The sequence below is a fragment of the Cornus florida genome, unplaced genomic scaffold, assembly GCF_030987335.1.
Source record: "Cornus florida cultivar Cherokee Brave unplaced genomic scaffold, ASM3098733v1 CherokeeBrave_3.0.0_Hap2_Chr10, whole genome shotgun sequence".
Taxonomy (NCBI): Eukaryota; Viridiplantae; Streptophyta; class Magnoliopsida; order Cornales; family Cornaceae; genus Cornus; species Cornus florida.
The window spans coordinates 55,146,748-55,174,609 of NW_026775580.1; the positions used below are offsets into that span (position 1 = coordinate 55,146,748).

The 27,862-nt window shown below is 34.2% G+C and overlaps 1 protein-coding gene and 1 long non-coding RNA gene across 6 annotated transcripts; one reads left to right on the plus strand and one right to left on the minus strand.

Annotated features, from left to right (window-relative positions):
* Nucleotides 1-1,617: 1,617 nt before the first annotated feature.
* Nucleotides 1,618-7,794, minus strand: LOC132279251 (uncharacterized). The gene is made up of 2 exons (XR_009471273.1): nt 7,669-7,794; nt 1,618-1,928 (listed from the first exon to the last, which is right to left on the minus strand). It is a non-coding gene; the product is annotated as an uncharacterized LOC132279251 (long non-coding RNA).
* A 336-nt stretch (nt 7,795-8,130) lies between these two features.
* On the plus strand, nt 8,131-27,349 carry LOC132278923 (kinesin-like protein KIN-7N). 5 transcript variants are annotated; one of them, XM_059780830.1, is made up of 17 exons: nt 8,131-8,426; nt 8,602-8,691; nt 20,323-20,441; nt 20,555-20,668; nt 20,749-20,830; nt 20,919-20,986; nt 21,094-21,174; nt 21,332-21,474; nt 21,551-21,653; nt 21,752-21,832; nt 23,518-23,586; nt 23,662-23,721; nt 23,840-23,992; nt 24,964-25,239; nt 25,962-26,048; nt 26,674-26,787; nt 26,934-27,039. In XM_059780830.1, exons 1-16 carry the CDS (start codon nt 8,282-8,284, stop codon nt 26,773-26,775), a joined length of 1,773 nt encoding a protein of 590 aa, XP_059636813.1. In that variant the 5' UTR covers nt 8,131-8,281; the 3' UTR covers nt 26,776-26,787; nt 26,934-27,039. The 5 variants fall into 5 exon arrangements, with proteins under 5 accessions (XP_059636813.1, XP_059636814.1, XP_059636815.1 ...); XM_059780831.1 differs by having other exon boundaries at nt 8,132-8,426; nt 26,674-26,726; nt 26,934-27,088; XM_059780829.1 differs by lacking the exon at nt 26,674-26,787 and having other exon boundaries at nt 8,134-8,426; nt 26,934-27,349.
* The last annotated feature ends 513 nt before the right edge of the window (nt 27,350-27,862 follow it).

Consider the following 27,862-nt stretch of genomic DNA (forward strand, 5'->3'; position numbering starts at 1 on the left):
ATTACACAAGTACTAATTATATAAACATATAACTTGATATCCTTTTGAAACATTCTTTGGTAATCTTTAAATTTTGAAGTGTGATCACTATATTATCAAATATCCAACCATTTATTAGATTTATATTGAATATATTCTTTTATTTAATCTAAAGCAATTCTCTACATTTCTAATTAAATTACTAAATTTTATTTAGTAGTATGATTAGTATCTAATAGCACTATATCATTGGCAAACAACACTAACCATAAAATGTCTTTTAGTAAATCTATTGTAATTTTATGTAAAATTATTATGAATAGATACGAGCTCAATACTGATCTTTGGTGCATCCTATGTTTATTATATAAGTAGATATTTTTCAACTAATTATCTAATTAAGTAAATAACCTCCATTGTGAAAATGACAAAAATTGAAGTTGATTATCAGGAGTGGATTCCTCCATTAATCTTTTTTCAGTCACCCCTTTCCATAGTTTCATTGCATGATTTATTAATTTAACTTCTCAAAAATTGTTGCAATTTTGTATATCCTCTTTTATTTTATAAATTAATAGTAGCATGCTTTTCTTTCATTCATTTGGCATTACACCTTTTACAAATATTTTTAAATAAATTTATTAGTCGCTCAATTCGTACATTTTTTTACGGCTCTTCTTCCATCAATAAGCATGAACCTATGAAGGACCTGGGGCAGCTGCCCTCACTGATTTTTTATTTATTTATAAAATTATCTATAAATTTTATAAAAATCTTAAAAATATTCCTATATTTTTATAAAAATTTTAAATATGCCCCCATTCAATTTATAATGATACCCCACTATACATTATTATTGTTCAAAATCGCCCCCTCATACAAATCTTTAGATCCGTCATTGTAGATCAATAACATTGTTATTTTTCAACTTTTTAAATGTATCATTTCCTTATTGTTGATTTTATTTTTTATATTATATTAAATTCATCACTTTCCACATCTACTTTAAAATTTTCCTCATTAAATGGTTTTGAAAGTAATTTTTCCAATCTATTAAATATATATCGTTTTGTTGAACTACAGTAATATTTTATACTGAGTCCTTAGGGCCCGTTTGGCATGCACTTTGTTTTTGGCATTTTGTTTTTAGCTAAAACGGAAACAGTGTTTTTGTTGTAGGAGTGTTTTGGAAAAAATTCGGAAGCTCGTTTGGAAACGATGTTTTGCTGTGAAAATGTCGAAAAAAAAAACATGCAAAACATGTTTGGTAAGTCATGCGTTTCAAAATTTTTGAAAACAAAACATGTTTGGTCAGTCCAACTGTTGTAAAACAAAAAAAAAAAAACATGTTTGGTTATCCTTGTTTTTAATTTGTTTTTATAAATTTTATGTATATTTATAAATAGTTATCATATTTTTAATAGATATGGAGAAATTTGAACCCACAAACATATATATATATTAATTTTTTCAATAACCTATTTACAAGTTGTTTGCAATAACCCACTTCAATTTTATTATCACTATACCTGTATAGTTCAACACAACATTAAAAATAAAAACATTTCTAGTCACATTTTACTATACTACACGAGAGTCAACATTTGTAAAAAAAATTAGCAATAACCTATTTACAAGTTCTTTGCAATAACCTGCTTCAATTTTATTATCCTGTTACCTATATAGTCTAACACAACATTAAAATAAAAACAAACCCAACTGAAAGCATAATTGAAATAGAGTGTATACCATTTACAAGTCTTTAAATATTCAACCAACAAATTAAACAAGTTTAAGTTGTACATAAAATGTTTAGAACAAAGCATTAACAATACATAATTGTCAGTAAAAATTGATAAGAAGTTCATAAAGTGGATGACAATGGCAACGACACATCATCTTCATAACAGTACATGTGGCCTTTAAGAGAGCATCAACACACTTCATATCTGCAATAATAGCATTTAAGTTGAATTATATATCTGCAAAAATGATTTATATTACATATATATATTACAAGCTTACAATAGCAACAAATATATGACATATAAAAGAAAAAATATACCATCACTTTTAGAAGGATCAAAAGTGCTAAAGAGAATTCCAAATTCGATCAGCAATAATATTACGCAACTGATCCATTTCTCGAAGCTGAGCCGAAGGCACATGCTTAACAATTTCATCATCTTCACTATCACTTTGAAGAGGATCGTTACCATCAAATAAATCATCAGGCGGATGCTGATTTCTGATGAAATTGTGTAATGTGCAACAAGCCATTACAATCAATACTTGTGTTGAAAACTTATAAGGAAGCATTGCCCTCAAAATAGCGAATCTCACCTTCAACAACCCAAAGCATCGCTCAATTATATTTCTCAAAGATGAATGCCTATGATTGAACACTTCCTCCCGACCACGAGGTTGTCTAGTCCTACGGTATTCCTAAAAGTGGTAAGTATGACCTCGAAATGGGGCCAAATAACCAGGCTTGTTGGCATATCCTGAGTCTACCAAATAATACTTACCTGTCATGTTTAGAATACATAAAGATATATACAGTATAATAAACTAACCATATATTAAGTGAATTTGTAAGATAATATTACTTGCTGGTGGAGCTGGAAAGTTCATTGCTTCATTCTCAATAGACTCCTTTAGGATTCTCGAATCATTAGCGGAGCCTTCCCACCCAGCTAGCACATATGTGAACCTCATGTCAAAGTCACATACAGCCATTACATTTTGTGTGGTATAACCCTTTCTACCACGAAATGGAAGTTGTGTACTTGCTGGCAGAGTTGCAGGAATGTGGGTTCCATCTATAGCTCCCACGCAATTTTTGAAGTAAGGGAAAAACCTAGAAGACTCTCTAATCTTATTCGGAATCACAGAAAAATCAGGAGGGGCAATGATATGAGTGCTTAACTGACATACTGCATGTAACACAGCATGGAAGTGTCTGGAAATGGTTTCAGTGGAGTGTTGAAATCTCTCAGTTACAACACAATTCCTTTGATTATGAGATAAAGTGAGCAAAAAGATTGCCACTTGTTCATAAAACAGTTAAAAATTTAGAATCTTTCAGCCCTATACCTTTCAGGGTACTACACAATGTTCTAAAAACTTCAGGGTACATCCTAAAATTTTCATAACATCTTTCTCTGTGGCTGTTTAAAATCTCCATAACATACGTTTCCCCTTGTAAAATTGAATCCCTACAACGCCTCTTTTGATAGAAGTTCTACTCTTCTAAAAGAGTAGCAAATATTAAGACACTCTCATTGTCCTCCTCATCATCATAAAATTGAATTATTCTTCTTATATGGTTCCACATATCCATTGCCCTATTTAAAGATTTAATAGAAGCAAAGCATTTAAGTTAATAAGCAAAACAATTAAATAATAAACAAAACAGTTAAATAATAAACAAATCATTTGAGTTAATAAGCTTAACATTTAAGTAATAAATAAAATATTTAAGTTAATAAGCAAAACATTTAACTTAAGAAGAAAAACATTTAAATAATAGCAGTACAGTCATCCAAGAAATAAAAGTATTTAGTTATTACAGTCATCCAAATGTGAGATAGTAATAAGTTAAATAAACAACAAAACACAATCATCCATAAAGAAAGACTCAAACATTCAGTGCCCAACCAATTCTTATCTCCTCAGGAGAACTGAGAAAAAATTTCTGCCACTTCTCAGAATCATGTAACAACTTTGATACCTTAGCGAATTGGGCCATCTCAATTCCAGGTATTTTTTGTAAAAGGAGCATGCAGGCTTTAAACATTTCATCATCTTTATCCTTTTTTAGAGGGAGAGAGAACTTCATCATCTTCTTTCTCACATGAAGATACACGAGTAGAAGTAGAAGATGCTTTAATTGCTTTCTCTATTGCAGCTTCCATTCTCTCAGTTCTCCTCGCAGAATTCTCATCCATGCCTGACAAGAATGCAGCCATACTGGGAGATAAACTATCTATTTTGGCTTTCTTACCTTTACGTAAAGGTGGGGGACTGACGTGACAACCCTCTTCCTCATCATCGTCATCATTGGGAGTGGGCAAAATGATTGCTGTAGGTGCTGTAGTAGAGGGGTGGGCATGCATTCCTGTTGCATATGTGTGCCCAAATATAGTCGACATCTTGTCAAAATGCTTATATCCATGTCTACGAAACTTATTTGTATCCTTAATAACCTACTAAATTTTGTTACAATATTAACCTCATAACAAATAATATACGATATTTTATTATTTATTTAGGACTAATAATTAAATTACTAACCTTGCTCAACCTGCCCCATCTCTCTTCCTCAACTATAACTATGCCCGTCTCATGGTTATATCCCACGCCAGTCTCCGATAACAATTTCTTAAACTCGATATAAATTGTCCTCAATTGGTTAAACTTATTCCGAAGTTGGGTTTTGTCAAATTTTATCCCTGTTTGAACCTTCATTTCTTTTACCATAATAGTCCAACCTTTTGGATTAAATGTTGTCTCAGTACGATTGTCAGCCCTAACTTGTTCCTCCATAATATTACAGAATTTTTCAGTAAGTGAGTCATCCCATAACACTTTTCCATCTTTCATAACTTCAGCCACCCCTTCTTCTTCAATTGTCATATATTCACCATATTGTTCCACATTCTCAACATTGATATCCATTTAACAAATTAATAACAACACTATAATTAATAACAACAAAAATAATATATATTACTTTAATAACTCATACTATTACTTCAATAACTCAAAGCCCTATAAGTTCAAGCATCTCATGAGTTAAAAGTAATTCAATTGGGGATGGAACTTGAGAAAAATAGAAGAGAAAAATAGATCTCTAGCAGCAATTCAAGCATCTCATGAGTTAAAAGTAAAACAATTGGGGATGGAACTTGAGAAAGAGTGTACCAAACTGGCTAATGTACAGCTAAAATTACAAGGTATTTCCTATTTTTTATGATCTAGTTGTGGACATATACATATTTTCATCTTGAGTTTCTGGTCTGATATTCTATTTTTGTTCCTAGAGGAACAGAAGTTGAATGGATCTTTTCAGGAGAAGCTTAACTCACTAAAAGTGGATAATAATAAATTAAGTTCTTACTTGGTTTCTTATCTTCTCAGAGTGATGGCTAGTTTGGCCTTTTGACAACTGATTAGTTAAAGTTAGCCAGAATTTTTCATTTTTAGAAGCAGATTCTAGTAAAATTGATATTTTTTAGGACCTTTCCTCGGCTAAATTCGGATTTGGGCCTAAGCCATTGGAGGGATTCTACCAATGGCTCAGGCCCAGATCCGAATTTAATGAATGATTTCTTACTATTTTCTTAGAAGCCACACAAAATGTATAAAATAATTAAAGTTGAAACAAATAATTCTTTATATTATTTGGCACTAAACCTGTGAACGGATTGGATAGGAAGTGGATGATGGTCGATCCGATCTGTTTGTCGGATTTTCATTTAATAAATCCATATCCCATGTTTACTTTATTGGATGTCCAATTTGATCGGTTTAGATATTTCACTTTTTCAGAAATAATGCAAAACAATTATCCTACACTTACTTGAAGAAACTAAACATTCAGCATGGCACGGTTAAGAAAAAGATGACCTAAAGAATGAGAGAATAAGCTAACAGAATTCTCACAGTTGAGTTACTAAAGTTTAAGTGGTACATTGAGGGTTATTATTTTTTGTACATATAATACAAGGAATGGGTATTGCATCAAAATATATGCAGTGCACCCACCTCTTTTTGGCACTCAGTTAAAGTTCACTGCTCTCTCTCTCTCTCTTTCACTACTCACACGCTGATAGCTAGAAGAAAAGAATTCATGTGACCCACTGTCACCCACTCCTAGAAGAAAAGAATGGGTAGTTTTGATTCCATAGTTTTACTGGTGTGTCCTAATTTTTCATACACCACCCTTGTATAGAAAATGTTTTTATAGTTGATATAAATGAAGATGTTATTAGAAAAATAAGACTTTATGTAATAAAATGTAGACAGTGTTTAAAGTGTATGGAGTTAACACTTAACATCAAGTCTTAGTGTGCTATGTCACCTAAAGTATGTCATTATGAGTTCAATGTACTCACCCACATGACATACACATGTTCGAAGGTCTATTTATACGTGGGAAACGTAGTCCATACTTGTGAACGGTTTTCAATATTTCATATGTTTCTCTTATTTTTATTTTTTATTTTTGTCTAAAAAGAGTATGAACTTATACCCTCAAAATATACCAGATAGAAACCAGGAAAGCCTTGATGACACATCTACATTGATTTGCAACACTTTTGAGATCTGAGCCGAGAACTCTAACCACATGTCAAAACTGAGTGTGGTATTACTACTAAAACCTTATAAATCTAGCACTAATATTTGAAAGGTGTCATCCAAAATCAATTAACATAACCCAAAAGCATCCCTACGCATATGAACTTCAATTATCCTCCAAATGTAACCCCAATCAAGCATTATAATTTTAAATTTTGAAATGCAGCAATTAAACATAAGCTACAAACTTACAACTAAACTAATTTACAAATCCCATCAAATTTCACCATTTTTTTTTACCCGACAATAGAAATTCAGTTATGAACATTTATAAAATTTGAGTTTGGCAGACTTTGTGATTTTCTGTTACCCGATTCAATTCCCTCTTTCAAGAAAATCGGACCCCCCCTTTTAGATTGAGCCTCATGTGGCCATAAGATGTTTGAGTAAGACCATCCATGACAACAACCATGAATTATCTTTGTTAAATTGAAATTTTTTGTTAAAGAATAATAAAGCATCCAACTCAGTCCTCTTTTCACCTTTCTTCATACATCCCCTTTTCTTCCCATTCATTGTCACTAAAGTCCACATTGAACAAAAAAGGTGTTTAATTCCACAGTTTCTTTGACAGAAACAAAGATATTGTTAATTGGGTCTTTTTCTGTATGATCATATAGATTGAACTTGAAAAAAAGCTAGAGGCAAAATATGCACAATCATGTATATTGTATAGCCTAGCAAAAAAGTGACATTCAGACCAACATTTTTTTCAACCAGTAATTCATACCAACATTGTTTTGGGGTAATTATATAAATTAAGAAAAAAGATTTAGGTAATTTAACAAAAAAAAAATAAAAAAATTCATGACTTGTTTGGTTCAGGTTTTCTAAATGTTATGTCAAGAATTTTAAAACAAAGAGCAATGATACACGTCATAAATTTATTTTGTGATTTATATGAAGAATTGAAAACTGGCACCCTTGATTTCGGCTAAGAAAATGAAACCCAGTAATTATGTCAGAACAAAACAGACATACATTCACAGATATAAATATGTAGCAAATGTGAATTAGGGCACGAACCCTTGAAATTTAGGAAACCCAATTACTGAAAACATATTGAGGCACCCAATAAACTATATGCCAAATTGTATAGAAAAAAATATTCTTTCTGTTAACCAGAGAACCTTCACAAAATAGACTGGATGCAATACAAGTAGGCAAATTAGCCTTAGAAATTGAGAATCAACCATGTGGGTTGAATGAGGTTTTAATGAAAAGGATCAATTGGTGGAAGCCGAAATAACACAAGAGGGGCAAGAACTGTTTCACAGAGGAAAATAAAATGGAGGAAAAGATAAAACAAGAGAGAGAGGCATGCACCTGGTTAGAGATCGTCGAAGAGATCGGCCGAAAACAGCAGTGGAACCATCCTTCTCAGTTGTTGCCCAGCCGTCGCCCAGAATCGCCAGACCGAACGAGCAAAGCAAACCCTAGATTGTTGCAACTTTTTGGTTTTATACATGAAACAATTGTTGCATCCGCTACAGTTAAATGCTCGTTTTTGCTTCTTCCACTACAATAATTCTTACCCAAAATAAAACCAAAACAACAAAAAACACCAATGTGGTGTTTCATATTTTGGGCCCAATTTTGACAATGTTTTACAACTGTTTGAAACAAAACAAGTCCAACCAAACATGTTTTGGGCTTAAAAGAGGTTACTGTAGCAAGCCTAAAACAAAACAAAACACCTCCCAAACAGGCCTTAATTGGCAAAATATTCTCTTTTTACTTGAAGAGGTTGCACCAGTAATTATGATTCTACACATGGGTAAATCAAATGTATTCAAAATCACAAAAGCCTAAAAAGAGCCCGCCGATAAGGCCCTTGGAAAATTTGGAAAATTCCAACAATCGATAGCGATAATTCCACTCCTCAAAGCGAGAAATCCATCACTCCACAATACATCCAGCTACAGAGAGAACAATAGATATGGAAAATATATGTGTAGCAGTAAGAGTAAGGCCATCGGTGGCCCAAGAGAACTCCAACAGAACTTACTGGAAGGTTGAAGACAATAGCATTTCTCTTCACAAGTCCCTCGGCACACCTGTCTCTGGTGTTTCTTTTTCCTTCGGTGCTCACTACTCAGCTCTCTCTCTCCGGGTCTATGTATATTTACAAACATATATATATATATATATATATATATATATATATATATATATATACCTCGTTGATGTCATTTTGTTTTCTGTTTGTTTGTGAGATCTTGTGCTGATGAGTTGTTTGTTTAATTGAGTATTATGCAGACCATGTATTCGATGAAAACTGCACAAATGCTATGGTTTATGAGCTTCTTATTAAGGACATTATTGAAGCCGCAGTCGAGGGTTTCAATGGTATGCCTATTTCATTCTTTGTTTTCCAAATTTCCTTTCTCTCTTATCTATTGGAGTAATTTGAATGACTATGATATTTCTTTTCTCATAATAATTTTTATTTCTTCATTTTTTTTTGTTGCTTCCAAATCTTGTTGAGCATAAAATTAGAGTTCTGGGTTAGGAAAGATGAGAAAAAAATAACCAGTTTGATCATAAAAACAAATAATGTATCAGGTTTAATTGATGAAGCTTTTGTTTTGCTTGGGCTTAAAAAGATCGCAAAATCTTAGCTTCCAATCAGAATGTTTAGTTAAATGGAGTACTTGAAGCTCTGTTTGGGGTTTTGGGTGAAAGTTGATAATGGCAATAGATTTGGTAAAATTTGCGTTTGCTTCTTTATTTATTTGTTTTATATAGCACAATAGTACGGGGAGCTTAGAAACTTTTTGTTATGGAAGGTTATGGCACGATAGTATGCATGGCAAGACATTGTAGAATTCTCTACAATTATATAGAATTGTATGAACTTTATATTAGACTTGTAATATCTTAGATACATACACTTTTGGAGTATTATAACATTCTAGAATTCTCTACAATTGTATAGAATTGTATGAACTTTATATAGCATTGTAATATATGCATATTCATTTGGCGTATTCTAAAATCTAATTCTAGAATTCTCCTATCGGAAAGACCACATTTGTATAGATAGTAGCAGTTGATTGAAAGAACTTTGATTTATAAATAGGGTGGGGTTCATTTTCTACCTAAAATAATTGTTAAAAGGAATTTCAGATGAATATCTGATCTTAATATTGGTCACACATGAATTGCAATTGACTCATGATTGAAAAATGGGAAAGGACAAATCAATTGTGTAATTTCTTATAGGTTTTCAGAATTAAACTAAATATTAATGGTTTATTAGGTTTGAGATTACCTATAAGTATAATTTTGCAATTTTTGATCCTTTTTATTTTTTTTTGTATCGTTTATATATACGCATGCTTGTTGGATCAATCACTTTTTGATAAATATTAAATATTATTAAAATTTAATGCAGATTTCTGCCCATTCTTCTCTTATCTCCAATCTTTTCCTCTCTTTTCTTCTCTTTTTCTCTCATCTCTTCTTCCCTCTTTTCTTCTCACTCTACTTCTCTCTCTTTTCTTCTCACTCTACTTCTCTTATTTGTAGATTTGTGTCCTGCATCAATTTCATTCTCACTTTTGAGATGGGTTTTCAATTTTTATGAATGAATTTGTAGAGACACACAATAAGAAATCAGAAGCTCACCCTTCTAAACTAATTTTAAATGTGAATCTCCTTTAAACTCCTTTTAGATCTCCTCTTTTCTTTGTTCTTCTTACTCCAATAATCTTCAATGCCCAAAGAAAACACGAGTTAACCCGGCTTCGTCAATTTAAGCGCCGGCATGAAAGGATATAACCTAACAAAATAAACAAACCATGAAACAAAACTATGTACAAAAGAAACCAATTATGTCAACTTTTAACATAAAAATATTTGTATAAATGGGTGGCTGTTGGTGTCAAACAACCTAAACAGAGGAGAGAGAAAAAAAACATGGATATTGACAATTTAACCTTCGACAATTAAACATTCAGCTGATTAAGATTTTTTTTTAATGATTGTAATTTCTGATCCTTTTTGTCGGTTCAGAATAAATTCTTGATTGTCAGTTACTTGCTATTCATCTTTTTAGGACCTTTCATTTTAAATACTTTGATTAAGTTTTCGAATTCTTGTACGACTTGTTTCATTAATGAAAAGCTTGCTTACAAAAAAATCAACTTCATTTTCTTTTTGCTTGCTTTCAAATCTTCTGGGCTATGAAATATGAGAGAAAAACCCACCCATTTTGAACATAAAAAAACAAATCTAGTATCAGGCTTGATTGACCTGAATAGAAAATTTTATTTTATTTTATTTGGCTTAAAAAGATGACATTTTCTTAACAACTAAACTGAATGTTTTTTTTTTTTTTTTCCTAGTTGATTTGAATTGGTCAAAATATGAGGAATTTCTTACTTTTCGTGGAGGATTAGATCCAGTAATTGTGGATCTATGGCTGACTGATGTTGCACACCATCATTTAGCTATTGCAATTATTTTCTTGATAGCTGGTCACATATATAAGCCCACACCATCATTTAGCTATTACAATTCTTTTCTTGATAGCTGGTCACATGTATAAGCCCAATTGGGGCATTGGTCATGGCCTAAAAGATATTTTAGAAGCTCATAAAGGTCCATTTACAAGCCAGGGCCATAAAGCCCTATATGAGCCCCCCAAGGAATTGTTTGCACCCAAGAGGATTTGAACCTTAAACTTGATACTTCATGAGGAACTAGGGCCAAGTTCTTACCCACTTGAACTAACCCCTTGGGGTAAAAAAATGTTCAGTTAAATGGGGGTACTTGAGAACCTCGGATAGCCCTTATTCATTAAAGCTTTGTTTGGAGTTTTGGGTAAAAGTTGATAATGGCAACCAAATTGGAAAAATATGCTATTGTATCCTTTTTTTTATTTTTTTATTTTATGTAACCCAACAGTACTAGAAGCTTAGGCAGCAGAGGCTCTAATAACTGTGTTTCTTATGACCATGAACTTAGAACAAGGGTGCCACCAAAATGGTGCTTTTGTGGTTTCCATATAGTGAATAATGGTCTTTTATGGAAGTTAAGTATTTTCGTGACAATTAATCTTGGGTAAATTACATTGACCTCCTCTGACGTTTGCCATAATTACACGGACCTCCCCTATGGTCTAAAAAAATAATTTGACCTCCCCTAAAAAGCAAAAGTAATAACACTCGCTTTATTTGTAACATAGAGATTTGAGCGACGAAAATATTTTGTAAAGAGTTTCCTTAAACGACAAACTTGAAACTCTTACCCAGATTTTCACCATACTTTATGAAATTTCCAGTAGTGAGTACTACAGTCATACTTCTTCCAGTACCTACACCCCTTTATAGTTAAAAGACAAAACCATTTCTTTAACACTCAAAGACCAAACAGCCCTCATCATGGACAATCGTTTTCATAAACCCGTCGACGCCCTCATAGGCGGTGTCCAATTTCAATTAATTCAGCAAAATTTTTTCATTTCCGCACTGGCAATGATGAAATCTTAATCGCTCAAAAAGAGCTTCCTTTAATAAAGAAGCTACAGAAAAATGTTATTTTCTACAATTACGTGTTATTATGGTGATGATAATGCTCAGAGAAGACATAGATGTGTTCATCTTCGGATGTATTATTCTCATCGCAAGTTCTTCTGAATTTAGGAAACGCTGATGCTCGTACTCATCATGTGTGGTGAGCTTGAGCGAAAAAATTTTCGTTGGAAACAATGGAAAACTGGTAGACGCCCAATTCGCGCTTCCAAAAAGTATGTCACAACAGCTGATCTGAGAAATTTTGGCGGAGTAGAGCATATAACCAATGTGTATCGTTTAAAACTAAAATTGCGCGCTGGAAACAACAAAATCCTCTTGCACGCTATATTCATATTGGATTAGTTCAAACTAGTCTATACCGGGAAGGATAAAAAAGGCAAATTTAGTAGCTCGTCCGACGATGAGGATAATACATCCGAAGATGAACACATCCGGCAACCTTATAAGGTGATGCTCTCGATTGGCTCCGACAATGGGATCAAACTTCCCAAGGCTCGTACTCATCATGTGTGGTGAGCTTGAGATACCATATTTGATAAGGTTGAAAAAATCAAGTTTCGAGAAGACACGTAGCCCACATAGTAGTCCTGCATTTATGGTGCGCAACCATGGAGCATTACCGCTGCGATCAACGGGTTCTTTTCCTTTTTCAGCCCAAGTAAATCGTCGTTTCCCATCCAGGATTTCTTTCAGAAATGGATCGTTGTAGCTGAGGTGGTCTCGCTTTATTTGTAACATAGAGATTTGAGCCTGAAGCCGCGGAGGACGCCATCAATTTTGGAAATCTACTTTCCAATCAGTAATCATGTCGATAAGGAAGTTTAATCCTGCCGACAATCACTTTTTCAAACAGTAAAAGAAAAGATTCGTTCAAGTTTATGTGCTTTCCAAACATTGTTAATTTCATCATAAAGATCGTTTGGAAGACCAGGATTGTAGGCATTAACGCTGAAGCACCTATGAATGTAATCCGGTTTAAAGCAAAAGACGTTAGTCTAAGGCATCCAAAGCAAAATCCCTCGAAATAAAGAAGGATTGCAAATGCTACATTTGTAATGAAGCCGGTTCGCCAGGGTCGCCGGCTGGTTGACTGGAGGAAGGAATTTATAATGTCGAATGAGATCGTAATGGTCTTCAATCTTTCGATAAATTATTCGAAAGAGATCTGGAGTCCAACGTATCAAAAAAGAAGAAGTTTACAAAACTTCTCGATTCGCCATTATTTTCCTCAAAATGGAGATAAACTTATTCTTGAAACAGATGCCTCCGACCTCCCTTTTTAATGGTTAACATGGGTCAACGACATAAATCGCTGATGTCACACACTTAATATTAGTAGAATGCCATTATTACCCATATATCAGTGTATATCCAATCTTTGTAAGTATATAATTATATATATGTATACAACTATGCTATATATACATGAATCAATACATATTCCTTTTTCTCTCTTCACAAATTTCTTCAAACCCATAAATGTGATGGATATGAAGACGCATCGAATCAGTGTATATGAATTTACTATATATACATCTATAAAATCTTAAGCTGACCCTACATGAATCAATATATATTCTTTCTCACTCTTCAGAATTTTGTACATATGTATATAACTTTTTCTTTCAAATCTTCCATTTAAGCTTAATATTAGAACTGAAACCCTTAAATAACTGCAAAGAAGACCCATATGAGTCTCTCACAACCACTCTGTTACTCTCACCTCTAAAACCTATCTGTGTATTTCAACTCAAACAAAAGATATTCCCAGAAGCTTTCATAAGCCTCCATTTGTAATAGATTTCAACATACATTTCAATTTGCTTGGAAATATTTTGAAAAAGTTTTGCTTCCATGCAAGGAAAATTTGTCAGAGTAGAGATCAACAATACTATTGAAGACAATCACCGAATACAGATTTGAAAATCAAATTTGGAAATATACTTCCTTACTTGTAACTTGTACATTAGTTTGATTAGCTATAATTTTGGGATTCATTAGCTGTCAATATTTATCAAAATTAATTGTAGTAAAACTCTATATAGACAGGTTTTCTCAATAAAAAAGGTAGAAAATCCAGTTAAATTTTTTTTCAGTCTTTTCATTCCCTGCCATATTCGTTTTTACATGGTGTCAGAGCGGTGAAAGATCCATCTCTCATGGTAGATACTGAAGCTTCTAATGCCAATGACCAAGGCTTTAACAATGATCCTCACGATCCCTTCTTTATTCATCACTCTGATAATTTTACCGCAATCCTTGTCTCTCCACTTCTCACGGGAGACAACTTTAGCACATGGCTTCGCGCTATGACGATGGCACTCCACGCAAAGAATAAGTTTGGGTTCGTTGATGGTACCCTCAAACCACCAACCGATGATGCCAGAGGGTTGCAACAATGGTAGAGATGCAACGATTTGGTGAGTTCATAGATCCTCAATTCGATAGACAGCGAAATTCGGGCAAGCATACTTTACGCCGAGACTGTTAGGGAAATATGGCTTGATCTTAGCGATCGCTTCACTCAAACAAATGCGCCTAAAATCTATCAACTTAAGCAATCGATTGCATCTTTAAAACAAGAAGATATCTCTGTTTCTTTCTGTTTCACAAAGATGAAAGCATTATGGGATGAGTTGAACTCACTCACGCTGGTGAAACCCTGCACTTGTGGACATGGAAAGGGAACAAGACTGTGCAATGGAATTTCTCTAGGGGCTTCACTACCGATATTCGGCTCTCCGCAGTCAAATCTTGCTGATGGATCCATTCCCAAATGCCACAAAGATCTATGCTTTAGTTCGATAAGAAGAAAAACAGCAAGAAATCCACTCTTTCTCCCCCTCTGTCAATGCACCAGAAGCTGCTGCATTTTCTGTTAACCCAGCAACCATTAATACTGTTGAAAGTTCTTCCACAAATCGTGCCAATGCAAGTGCACACTCATCTAACCGGTCGACCAACAACCAACAAAATAATGGAAGGGACAACCGTCACAATGGAAAATCAAATTTGCATTTTGACTATTGTGGCTACAACAATCACACCAGAGATGTATGTTATAAGCTTCATGGTTTTCCCACTGATAGATCACGGAACCCTCCTCGAAACCAGAATTTTTCAAGGCCATCTCCCTCAAGACCTCACCAATCTAATGAACGGGCACTGTTCTCTCCACCACTCATTACACAGGAGCAATAAAATAAAATTCTTGCTATGCTTTCTTCAGGTAGCATCAATCCCCAAGCAAACTTAGCAGGTATAACACTCGCCACATTAGACTCTGCTTGGATTATTGACACTGGAGCCTCTAATCATATGTGCTCCTCTTTGGCATATTTCTTATCATATTCACATTGCTCCACTCATGTTCAATTACTTGATGGTTCACATGCACAAGTCACTCATATTGGAACTGTAAAATTTTCTCCAGCCTTCCAACTTGACCATGTCTTCCATATACTTTCATTTTGGTTTAATCTCTTATCTATCAGTCAACTCACAAAAACTCACCCATATTCAGTAACATTTTTCCATGATCGATGTGTGTTTAGGACCTGTCCGAGAAGAAGATGATTGGTTTGGGTAGTGCACATGGCGGCCTCTACTGTCTTCAAACCCCTTCTGCACATCTCATCACCGGCACACCCATCATCGACATTTGGCATTGGTGGCTTAGACACCTCTCTCATCATCGTTTGTCTAAATTAGCTAAGAATATTCCCTCAATCTCCTTTTCCAATAAATATATTTGTGATATTTGTCTATAGGAAAAACAAACAAGATTAAGTTTTCCTACTAGTTCCATTTCATCTGATAAGCTATTTCAATTAATTCATGTTGACATTTGGGGAAGTTTTTCTCAACAATCTTTTAGTGATGCACGTTTCTTCTTGGCTATTGTGGATAATTTTTCAAGATGTGCTTGGGTATACCTCATGCGTTTTAAGTCTGACACAAAATATTATTTAAAATCTTTTTTTTTTTTTTTTGCCATGGTGAAAACCCAATTCTATTGTCAGATAAAACATGTATTTTCTGGTGAAGGGGACTTATTTCTTCCTTAAATTCAACAAGTCCGTTCTGACAATGGCACGGAATTTTTGTCAAATGAAATGCAAGATTTCTTTTCTGAAAATGGTATCATTCATCAACACAGTTGTGTGTCCACACCTCAACAAAATGGTGTTGTAGAGTGGAAACACCGGCACCTTTTAAAGGTTGCTCGGGCATTAAGATTTCAGGCAAGCCTGCCTCTTTCTTTTTGGGGAAAATGCATACTCACTGTTGCCTACTTAATTAACAAAACCTCCACACCCTTGTTACAAAAAAAATCACCTCATGAGGTATTGTTCTCTGAGCCACCTCTTTATTCTCACCTTCGTATTTTAGGTTGCCTAGTTTTCGCTCATAATGCTCACATCAAACACAAGTTTGATCAACGTGCAAAATCCGGAGTCTTCGTTGGATATCCCTATGCCCAAAAAGGATACCGAATATATAATATCAAAAGCAAAAGAATTTATGTGTCCAGAGATGTTATTTTCATGAAGCTATATTTCCTTTTCAAGATGTTACTTCAATTTCCAAGCTCTCACCAGTCATCCCACTACCTATTGAGGATCATCTACAATATGATTATTCGCCCCCATCCTTAAGTGCACCCACTACAAAAAAAAACCAACTTCCCTTCTAATGGAATTACCTCGGGATCAAACAGAGCGTCCTCCCATTATTTGAACATATCATAGACAAAGGTTTGCTCCTCCTGTTCTTGTTGACACCCAATCAAATCAACCAATACATTCATCTAAAGAAGATACTCCTAAAATTCACCATTCCTCCATCTGCCATTCATTCCACTCGAGAACTACGAAAACCAACCTATCTTCAAGATTATCATTGTTCGACGGTCACTACTGCTGCACTACCTACTCCAGCAACTTCCAATTGGACCAATATCCTCTACCCAATTGATCAATATATTACATATACTAACTTTTCAGGTGTCCATCGAGCCTTCGTGTCTGCCATCTCCTCCAACGAAGAGCCAAAGTCATTCTCCTAAGCAGTTAAGATACCCCACTAGCGTGATGCTATGACCGTAGAACTTACTGCCCTTGAAAACAAACACACATGGAGCCTCACTCCTTTACCACCCAATAAGAAACCTATTGAGTGCAAATGGATTTATAAAATCAAGTATCACTCTGATGGCAGCATTGAAAGATACAAAGCCCGCTTAGTTGCCAAGGGCTTCACACGAGTTGAAGGGCTTGATTACCATAATACCTTTGCCCCCGTTGCCAAGCTTGTTACTGTACGAGCTCTTTTATTAGTTTCTTCTATTAAAAAGTGGTCTCTTCATCAACTTGATGTGAACAACGCATTTCTTCATGGTGATTTGGATGAAGAAGTGTACATGACTCTTCCACCCGGTTTTGCTTGACAGGGGGAGACTCGAGTTTGCAAACTACATAAATCTCTCTATGGTTTGAAGCAGGCTTTTCGCCAATGGTTTGCAAAGTTTTCCCACACTCTTCATAATGCTGGATTCTCCCAATCACGAGCAGATTACTCTTTGTTTACCCGGATCACAAGGCAATCTTCCACTTTTGTCTTGGTGTATGTCAATGACATCATCATTACTAGTAATGACTTCTATGCAATTCAGCAATTGAAACACTTTCTAGCACAAAAAATTTTCATCAAAGACCTTGAGCGACTAAAATATTTTCTTGGTATTGAGGTTGCGCGTTCCCAGCGAGGCATTTTTTTGTCCCAACGCAAATATACGTTGGACATCCTTAAAGATGCAGGATTACTTGGTGCTAAGCCTTCTGCCACTCCCATGGAATAACACCTTCATTTGACTCCTATTGATGGTACACCTTTATCAGACCCTTCTTCCTATCATCGGCTAATAGGACGTCTCATCCACCTCACAGTTACTAGACCTGATCTTGCATATTTAGTTTACATTTTGAGTCAATTCATGCAAGATCCTCGCATTCCTCACATGGATGCAGCCACTAGAGTGCTTCGCAATCTCAAAGGCACACCTGGAAAAGGTATAATGCTCTCTTCCTCAACCTCACTCACTTTGAAAGGTTTTTGTGACTCTGATTGGGCAGGATGCCCCACAACTCGTCGCTCTACCACTGGTTTTTGTGTTCTCCTTTGTTCTAATCCCATCTTATGGAAAACAAAGAAGCAAACTATTGTCTCTCGCTCATCTACTGAAGCAGAGTATCGTGCCATGGCAACACTTACATCTGAATTTCAATGGCTGCAATACCTTTTGAATGACCTTGGTATCTCTCACACAGCACCCATCACTCTCTACTGTGATAACCAAGCAGCTATTCACATTGCCAAGAATCCGGTGTTTCATGAGCGCACAAAACACATTGAGCTTGATTGTCATTTCGTTCGTGAGAAAAATCAGTCCAAGTTGATTTCTCCTTGTTACATTCGATCCACTAAACAAATCGCTGACATTTTTACAAAACCTTTGGGTACGGATCAGTTTCATTGTCTCATCTGCATTCTGGGCGTTACATACACATTCCCCCTTGAGGGGGAGTATTGGAGACAATCACGGAAAGCTTGATTAAAGCAATAGACCAGCAATACAGATTTGAAAATCAAACCTGGAAATATACTTCCTTACTTGTAACTTGTACATTAGTTTGATTAGCTATAATTTTTGGATTTTTTAGCTGTCAATATTTGTCAAAATTAATTGTAGTAAAACTCCATATATAAAGGTTTTCTCAATAAGAAAGGTAGAAAATCACGTTAAACAATTTTTCAGTCTTTTCATTCCCTACCATATTTGTTTTTGCAAATACATTTTATCCCTCCATATATATATATATGTAAATCACCTCAACTCCACAACCACTAGCTCCACCACCATATTGTAACCCAGATGCACATTCAGACAATTCATCACCAATGGTGGGTGTTGGCTTTGCGGCGGCTTCTCATGAAATAGGGTTACAGAGAGAAAGAGAGGGTTAATTGGGTGTGTGGTGGATGTTGGCTATGCGGTGTAGAAGCTTAAAAATGATCTCAATTTTTTTATTTCGTTTTAACCATTCTCTAATTTTAGATCAGTTCAATAAATAAAATAAAATTCAGAGCAACAAGGATTGGTTTTGATTAGTAAGTTTTAAAATTTCAAAGGATTGAGGATTGGGTTTGATTAGAAAGTTTTAATTAGTCCATTCAAAATTAAGCATTGAATTAAGATATCATAAAGGTGGAATTGGCCAAATACAAGAGAGAGAAAGAAAATGTTATTTATGTGAGGGTATTTTAGTAAAAATTACACAACTGATAGCCCAGTTAACGGTCTGTCACTAACAAGGGAGGTCAATATTACAAGGTTTTCTTTTCAGGGAGGTCAAAGTAATTTTTGAAACCCTTATGGTAAACATCAAGGGAGGTGAGTGTAATTTACCCATTAGCCTTTGATTACAGAGGTTGTGTACTCATGGGAAAGATCAAGTGGAGGCTTTTTAGCAGGTAGTAAAAAGGGGTGGGGTTTTGCTTATGAAGGAGGGACTAAGAAGGAAAACCCTAACTTAACAGTAATTGTGAACAATCAGTGACTAGAATTTCTCATTTTTCATCTTATTGGTTTGATCTTTTTTCAAGAGAGTGTAACCTGTTGCCGAAGGGCATGGTTCCCCCGAAAGAAAGTATATAGAACAAATTCATTCGTTGGGAAGCCTTTTCTTCTTATATTATTTCTTCTAAAGTTGGGAAAGTCAATTTTTTTCCCTCTCTACATACTTATATTGAGGCACTTCTACATCCAATGTCAAGAACATGATACAAGGATGGAATGCTTTAAGAGTTCATGTTGCTTGAGCATTGGCATGATAATTGTTGAAGAATTTTTTATTTGTACTCTTTATTTTTTATGTTTTCAAGTCAGCTTTGAAGAAAATTGCTGGAAACCTTTTCTTTAATTTAGATTAGGACCGTGATTTTAGTTAGGATTGAAGTTGGATTAATGTTGATTTCATTTAGGGTCATTGTTCTTTATTGGAATAGATGGATCTACTGTTAAATTTCACATAAGTTTAGATGATTAACTCACGTGGTGTTTTCTTCACCCACTTCATTGTTATAAATAATTTCATAAAGAATGTTAATTAATCTACATGACAAGTTCTTGCTGGCAGTGATTTTCTACTAAGCCTTCCTTGCTTTCTTCCTAGTTTTGATAGGATCTTTCCCCGTGGGTTATCTATGCATTCTGCTACATCAAATCAATAGTTTTTCCATATCACCAGATAAAAAAATTCAATATTAAACTGATAATAATGAGTTCTACATTGATTTTATTGGTCTGATTTCCATGTCATCATCGCTGATCATCTCTATAGTCTATATTGATCCGTGCTGATTGTCGAGATATATGCAGGAACTGCTTTTGCATATGGACAGACCAGCAGTGGCAAGACTTTTACAATGAATGGTACTGACAATGATCCAGGAATTATTCATCAGGCTGTGAAAGACATATTTAGAAAAATTCAGATGGTACTCATTTTCATCATTATACACACTACTAGTTGGAGTAGTTATTGTTGTTGATGTAAATGTGCTTACATTCTTGGACTTCTCCAATTATCACTTTTGTTTGATATTCTCAGACAACTGACAGAGAATTCCTGATTCGAGTTTCTTACATGGAAATTTACAATGAAGAAATTAATGATCTTTTTGCAGTAGAGAACCAGAAACTGCAAATTCATGAGAGTTTTGAGGTGAGCTCTAACAGATAAAACGGACACTTCAGAGATAATTTATCCAGAATGTAACACGACACTAATATATATATTTCTAGCGTGGAATATTTGTTGCAGACCTTAGGGATGAAATTGTGAATAGTGCTGAACAAGTGCTTAAACTCATCCAATCTGGACAAGGTTTGACTTTCATCGAGTATAGACCTTAGGATTGTAGTATGTTTTTCAAGTTGAATGCTTACACTGATTTTGAAATTTTTTCTTTCAGTTAATAGGCACTTTGGTGAGACAAACATGAATATTCAAAGTAGTAGGTCTCACACTATATTTAGGATGGTATGTATGTCATGTTTGTTGGAATGCTGCTCCAACTAAAAACATTTTCTTCTTTTAAATCACATCCATGAAACATATTAATGCAATTTTTTTTCTCCATATGCAAGGAAATTGAAAGCAAGCAAAGGGATACAAGTTCTTGTAGTGATTATTCAATTTCAGATGATGCTATTCGTGTTTCTGTCTTGGTTTGTATTTTGTACAGTTCTGTTTATAACCTAATTGACAAATGGTTGCCTATGAATCCTTTTATTTTTTGTTATGACTCATTTAGATAGCATTTCAATATTAAATATTTGACTGTGCTCAAATTTTTCTTTCTGTCATCTTTCATATATGGAATAGAATTTGGTAGATTTGGCTGGGTCTGAACGGATTGCTAAAACTGGAGCAGATGGAGTTCGTTTGAAGGAAGGAAAACACATCAACAAGAGCTTAATGGTTCTTGGCAACGTGATTAACAAACTGAGTGAAGGTGAAAAACAAAGGTATTTGCCTATCACTTTAATTAACAATTATTTCTGAGAAAACAAACATATTTTAATGGATTAAATTCTAATGCAGGGGACACATTCCTTATCGTGATAGTAAGCTCACTCGCATACTTCAACCAGCTCTTGGTGGTAATGCCAAAACTTCAATAATATGCACTGTAGCACCTGAAGAGGTAGCCTGTCATATGTTTTCTATATCGTTTTTGGCATCTTAGGTGTTAAATCAAGTGCAACGGATGGTTTGATTGTAATACATTATTGATACATCTAGGTCCATGTAGAGGAAACAAAAGGAACTCTCCAGTTTGCTAGCAGAGCCAAACGCATTACCAATTGTGTTCTAGTGAATGAGGTTTGTTTTTTTTTATTCTGTTTAGTATCATTTACCAGTTTTCTCAACAATATTATGGTATTTGACTTTGTTAGAATATTTGAGTGGCGAGTTTACCAGTTTAAAGGTATCATTTACCAGTTTACCAAAGTCAAACATGTTCTCTACCAGTTTACCAAAGGATTATTTAAAGGTATCATTTACTAGTTCACCAAATGCATTACCAGAAGTCTGAAGATTTGAATGGAGAGTTTGGTTTAAGTCTGTGTCAAGAGGTAAATAGATGATTCTTGAGTGTGAATCTGGCAACCAGGTTGTAAAACTTTTTTCTTGTATAGTGGATTATTCATGGTTGGACGAGGTTTCATGGTTTGTCCCTATATAGGATTTGCTCTATTTTATGTACTGCTTTTAGGGATGTATACGGTTCAGTTTAGAGGCAAACTAGAAACAAACCAATCATAACAGTTCAGTTGGAAGCAAATCGAACCAAGAAAACCACTTAAACCGAACCGATCTGAATCATTGAAGAACTGTTTGGATCAGTTTGGTTTTACAGCTAGGCCTACCTAAGAACATAGTCTAATATTAATTATGTTTAGTTTAAATCAAGCCTTTTTCAATCCAATTTTTGTGACTTATATAAATTTTCCTCTATACCCACTTGTGAGTGTATTTCTGGTTTCTAAAATCATATAGTAATGTAGAAATAATGTAAATATGCTAACAAGAAATAGAATATATTTTTGTTAATATACTTCTACAAAAGAGTGTTAAGGTTTAAAAAAGGTGTATGTATAACCTTTGTTTTAATGTGATGCAAGCTTATGTTAACAAAATATTACCAACCAATAAAATGATACCAAATATATAATTATATATGTACAAATATCACGGCTCGATTTGGATTGGTTCAGTTTTCTTTACCTCTAAACTGTGAACGGAACTGATCCTAATGTGTCTGCTACTTTTGAAACTGGAACCAAACCGTTGAGTTACGAAACCGAACTCAACCACATGTTTTGGATTGTTTCAAATCGGATTGACCTTTTGAACAATTCTGTGTGCATGCCTAACTGCTTTGTGTTTGTGTGAATGTTTTGATACACACAATAATCCTAATTAATATTGAAAATGCCAACATCTCACCAAATCCAAATGGTCTCTAAAAACTTTTGAGGTATTAATATTGGAACTTCCATTCTCCAAGTTATGCAGTTGAGGTATCTTGTCTTGGTATTTTCTTTATTTTTAAATTTTAAATGTTTCAGAATGCATTCATTTGACGTTAGGCGTGAAGAACTCTGTGTCCAAGCCTCAAAGTATACGGCTCAAACCTCATGTTCTTGATAAAAACTCATGAAATATGGGAATATGAAAAATAAGTTGTTGGAATGGGTTTTTAAAGGCTAAAAAAGCTGATCATTCTCTGAGTTGTTCTTTGGAAGCCTTCATCATCTAAATGTTTATGTCTTTGGAACTAGCGACAAAATGTCACGGGTTCAAATCCTGTCATCCCTACCACTTCCTTGTATAGCCTCCGTTTTGCTGCAACTAATTGTACAGAAATGACTAGTCATCTTACTTAGAGCAAATAATGATTTTTTTGGACTTGATTCCTTGCTTCTTTCTTTTTCTTCTTATTCTTCTTCATTTATTTATTATTTATTATTTTTTCAGTTTGGTTATAGTTGTATAAATTGCAGATCTTGGCAGATGCGGTCTTATTGAAGCGACAGAAACTAGAGATAGAGGAACTGCGTCATAAACTTCAGGTGATGATCATATTGCCTTTTATTCTACAGCAAAGAGGCGAAGAGCCAATTAAATGAGGTAAATTTGTTGTTTAGGGATCTCATGTAGAGCTTTTGGAGCAAGAGATCTTGAAGCTGCGGAATGACATGCTTAAGGTAGATTGTTCCTTTTATCTTCTTTAGAATTAGGGTCGTTATCTTGTTCTAAGCACTAGGTAATTGTTATTAGCCTTTTCTATTGCATGCATTTGTTTGCTCATTTTCCATTCATCAGTATGAAATAGAGCGTGAGAAACTTGCTATGGAAGTCGAGGAGGAGAGGAAACCACAAAAAGAGCGAGATCAATGTATTGGGGAGCAGCAGATGACAATTCATAATCTCAGTAGTCTTGTCACTTTCCCAGATTGGGATAGAAGTTCTAGCCAGGTAGAACTTGTGAATACAATGCCTATGGAATTTTTTTGACACTATCAGCATATTTATAATTTATGAACTCTTTCTGATAAAGGAGAAAGTATTAAATACCTCGGGGGTATGGTACCCGGGGCAGTGGGAGCAGTTGGATCATGGATGTGGTGGTGGGCCCCACCACATCCAAGGGCTGGGATGACCCCGGGGTACCATACCCCCGGGCTATTTAATATTTTCTCCTGCTAAAGATACTGTCTGATTAGCAATCTTTACCTATTCTAATTGTTCTGTTATTTTATGGATAAAAAAATACTTTAGATCCTCTTCAGCTGCACTTTGTAAATATGGGTTCCACATCAACACTTTATTCCAGCTATGGAAAAAGTCCTTTTCATCTTCTACTTATTTAGTGCCGTATCTTTTTTGTTTAACAGGATGATTTATTGAATTTTGGAAGCTATTGAACTATATCTGCTTCTACATCGTGTATAACATAAGTTATATAGAATTTCTACCTGATTTAGTATTTTTGCATCATAACAAAGGTAGTTGTTTGTGATGAACAATATAAAAACTTGAGACATGGTTCCAATTAAATTTACTTTGGTGAAAACTGTCCACAGTTCTAGCTTTCTTCTGACTGAAGAATAGCATCGATTGATATAAAAGTTTATTCTTGCTGCAAATTGAGAACATTGAGATGTGATCAATTATAAATGTAAAGTATGAACATTTGCCCTTGTTTTATAAATAACAGTCTGGTCCATTTGCCCTTGTTTTATAAATAACAGTCTGGTCATAATGGAAATTGTTTTGGTGCTTATTTTCCCATTAACCATTAACCGACTCATGAATTTTACTTGTTTGTTTCATTATGTCATTACATTTTTTCTATTATCTGTATTACTTGTGTGTTTGGAATCTCTTACTTATTTTGGATTATTGATGATAGAATTGTCAATTGAAAATTTGAAATGTACTGCTAGGGAGAGGAATTTGCAAGGCAAAGGAAGGAAAAAAGTTTTTACTGTCATGGGACATGCCAAGAAGATGCTTTTAGAACCCCTTGTTTTAAGGCAGTTCCAAGTGCCTTTGTAGTCAAACGGTCAAATTATTCTCGACAACCTGAGTGGAGCCCTCTTCCAGATTCGTTTAGCAATGTTGCTGATGAAGAGATGTGGCTGAAAATGAACAAAGGCTACATAGCTGATCTGGATGGACTTCACATTACTCCTGCAAGAAGAGTTCAATCTTTTCCATATGTAACTCCACTGAGTTTATTTTTTCTGAATTAGTTTCTGCTCTTAGTTTTCTCATGCTACAAGTGTCACTAGTTACCGTTAATGTTTTCATTCGTAATTCAGTCATAATAAGAATATGGTAAGTTATTTTTAAAGTTTATTTACTAATAATTTGACAATTTCGTCATATTTCCAAGTTACACATGAACAATAATGGGGAAAATCAACGGGTTAGGTTTTTTTTTTTTTTTTTTTTTTCATTTACTTGTTATGCCGTGAATCAAGAGGATGAAATTAATGTCTGCTGACGATTTTTAAATAAAAACTCTCTACTTATTATTATTATATAATGAGTTCTCCTTTTATGTTCCCAGTACAATTTTCTTGTTATTGTTGTGTTAAGAATCGAGATGTTCATGGCCTGAGTGCCATATTAATATACTTAACGATGAAATAAGGAATTGCAAATATTTTTCTGGTTTTCAATTTTGCTTGTAACATTTGGAAACAATATAAATATAATGTCATTCTCCTGTTTTGATTCTTCTTATCTTTAAAAAGATAGCAGTATTGATACTGTGAAGTATAGATCTCTAAAAGTTTATTGGCATTGACTGGACTTAACATCTTGTGGTAGATGATTTTCTAATGAAAATGTTCAAGTCGCTTTAAATTTGTATGTGTTGCTAGTATATCAATTTGTTTATATATGTTCTTATTTGACTCGTTAAAACCTTTTCCAGGGTAGCTACACTGAGGATTACATCAAAGAGGTCCAATATCTCAAGAGACAATTGGAACTTAATTTTAAAGAAAAAGATGAACTCAAGGTCAGGCTATTAATTTATTCTTCTTTTGCACATCTTGGTTACTATAAGAATTCCAAATGTATAAATTTTGATTGATTGTTTAACAAACTATCTAACCTCTTTGTGATTGAAGCCATTTTCATCCCCTATTTTTCATTTTTCTGAAAACCTCTCCTACTGTTTGTGAGTTTCACAAAAGGATTCTAAGTAGGGTTTGAAATTGAGTGGATTTGACTTGAGATCCGATCTGATCGGAAGTCCATTTTAACGGTTTTAGTCTTAATTTTGAATCCAAATTCAAAAAAAAAAAAAAAGAAAAAAAAAAAAAAAAAGAGGTTGGAAATGGTTCTTTGCTTAAAGATCTATCATAGAATCAGGTCGGATATGAACCACAGGTAATTCTTAAATGGATCGGATTTTACTATCAAAATCAAATATATTCTATTCTATTTGAATTTTGTTTAATTCGATTATGGATTCTGACACTAAAATATGAATTCACATAAATCTGCTCCATTTCGAGCCATAATTCCAAGCTTGCCACATCATCCGCCAACTCAAATTCGATGGCAACCTATGTTATGATGAATCAATATGGAATTCCATAAACTATTGTTGGCCAATTCTGCTACTTCATTAACTGCAGTTGGTGGGTGGATGCTGCCTAGAATTTCAAAGAGATACAGTTAAAAGCGTCAAGTATGTGAAACTAGATGGCACCTGTAGCTTGCTTCATTTGAGTGTTTGAAAGATAAGAGTTGTAAATCTTCCTTGCTTACATGTGTTTAATTTAATTGTATTTAATGGTCTTTGGACTTTTTGTTTTCATTTCTTACGCCTCTATTTATCAATGATTTTATCTTTCTTGCATTCACTTACACATCTTACATATATGTGTGTTTTCAGAGAAACCACACAGAACAATTACTATTGAACAGTCAATTAATGAGGGAGATATCTGAACTTCAACAAGAGGCACTACGAATCCAAGAAGTTCCTCGACAGCTGCATGAATCTGTGGCATATTGCAAAGATGTATATAAGAACGTTTTGTCAACTTTGCAGGTGAAACATGTGTAACATCATTGTCTCCCCTTCGTAAAGCTTCCTTGTGGTTCACATACCTTTTGAGCTAATGTGCATGAACCCGTAGATTCGTGCTTTTAGCTTTTAATTTCCATATTAAATATTTTCGAGAAATAGAAAGTCAATTTTTCTCCCATAGAATTGAGCTAGTACTTGTTACTAATGATATGGAGAGGAGCCAAATATCAGTCTGGCATTCTGATTTATTGATTATTTTAGAAGCCTGCAGTTTTATCGTTTTTGGAATACTACTTTACTTGCTGGCATATGCATTCTATTTTTGTTCCGCATAAAAATCAGTATTATTAAATTTTTTTTTTTTTTTTTTTAGTAAATCTCTGTGATTAAATGTTGTTGTAATCAAATCTAGTCAAATTAACTGGTTGGCAGATATAGTTTAGGTTATTGTTTTTGTGTCTTCTGTCTAATTTTGAAGCTTGGTAAAAGATTTTGGCATAGAATCATACTTTATCTATTCATAGCAATGTTTTCCATTATTTATTATTATATATATTTTTTTGGGATTGTAGTCTCCTCACCTGAGATTGGATTTGAACACGTTTGAAATACTAAACCATGTCAAGAATACTTTGGACCACATATTTATTAATTTACAGTGTTGTCACTGGTTCTCTCATGTCATATGGTTTTCTTCATACAAATTCTAAGAGAGCAATTTTAAAGAGTTGCTATTTCCAGAAGCTATCAATGAGTTTTAGGACACTAAGAAGGATGGTTTATAAGTCTAA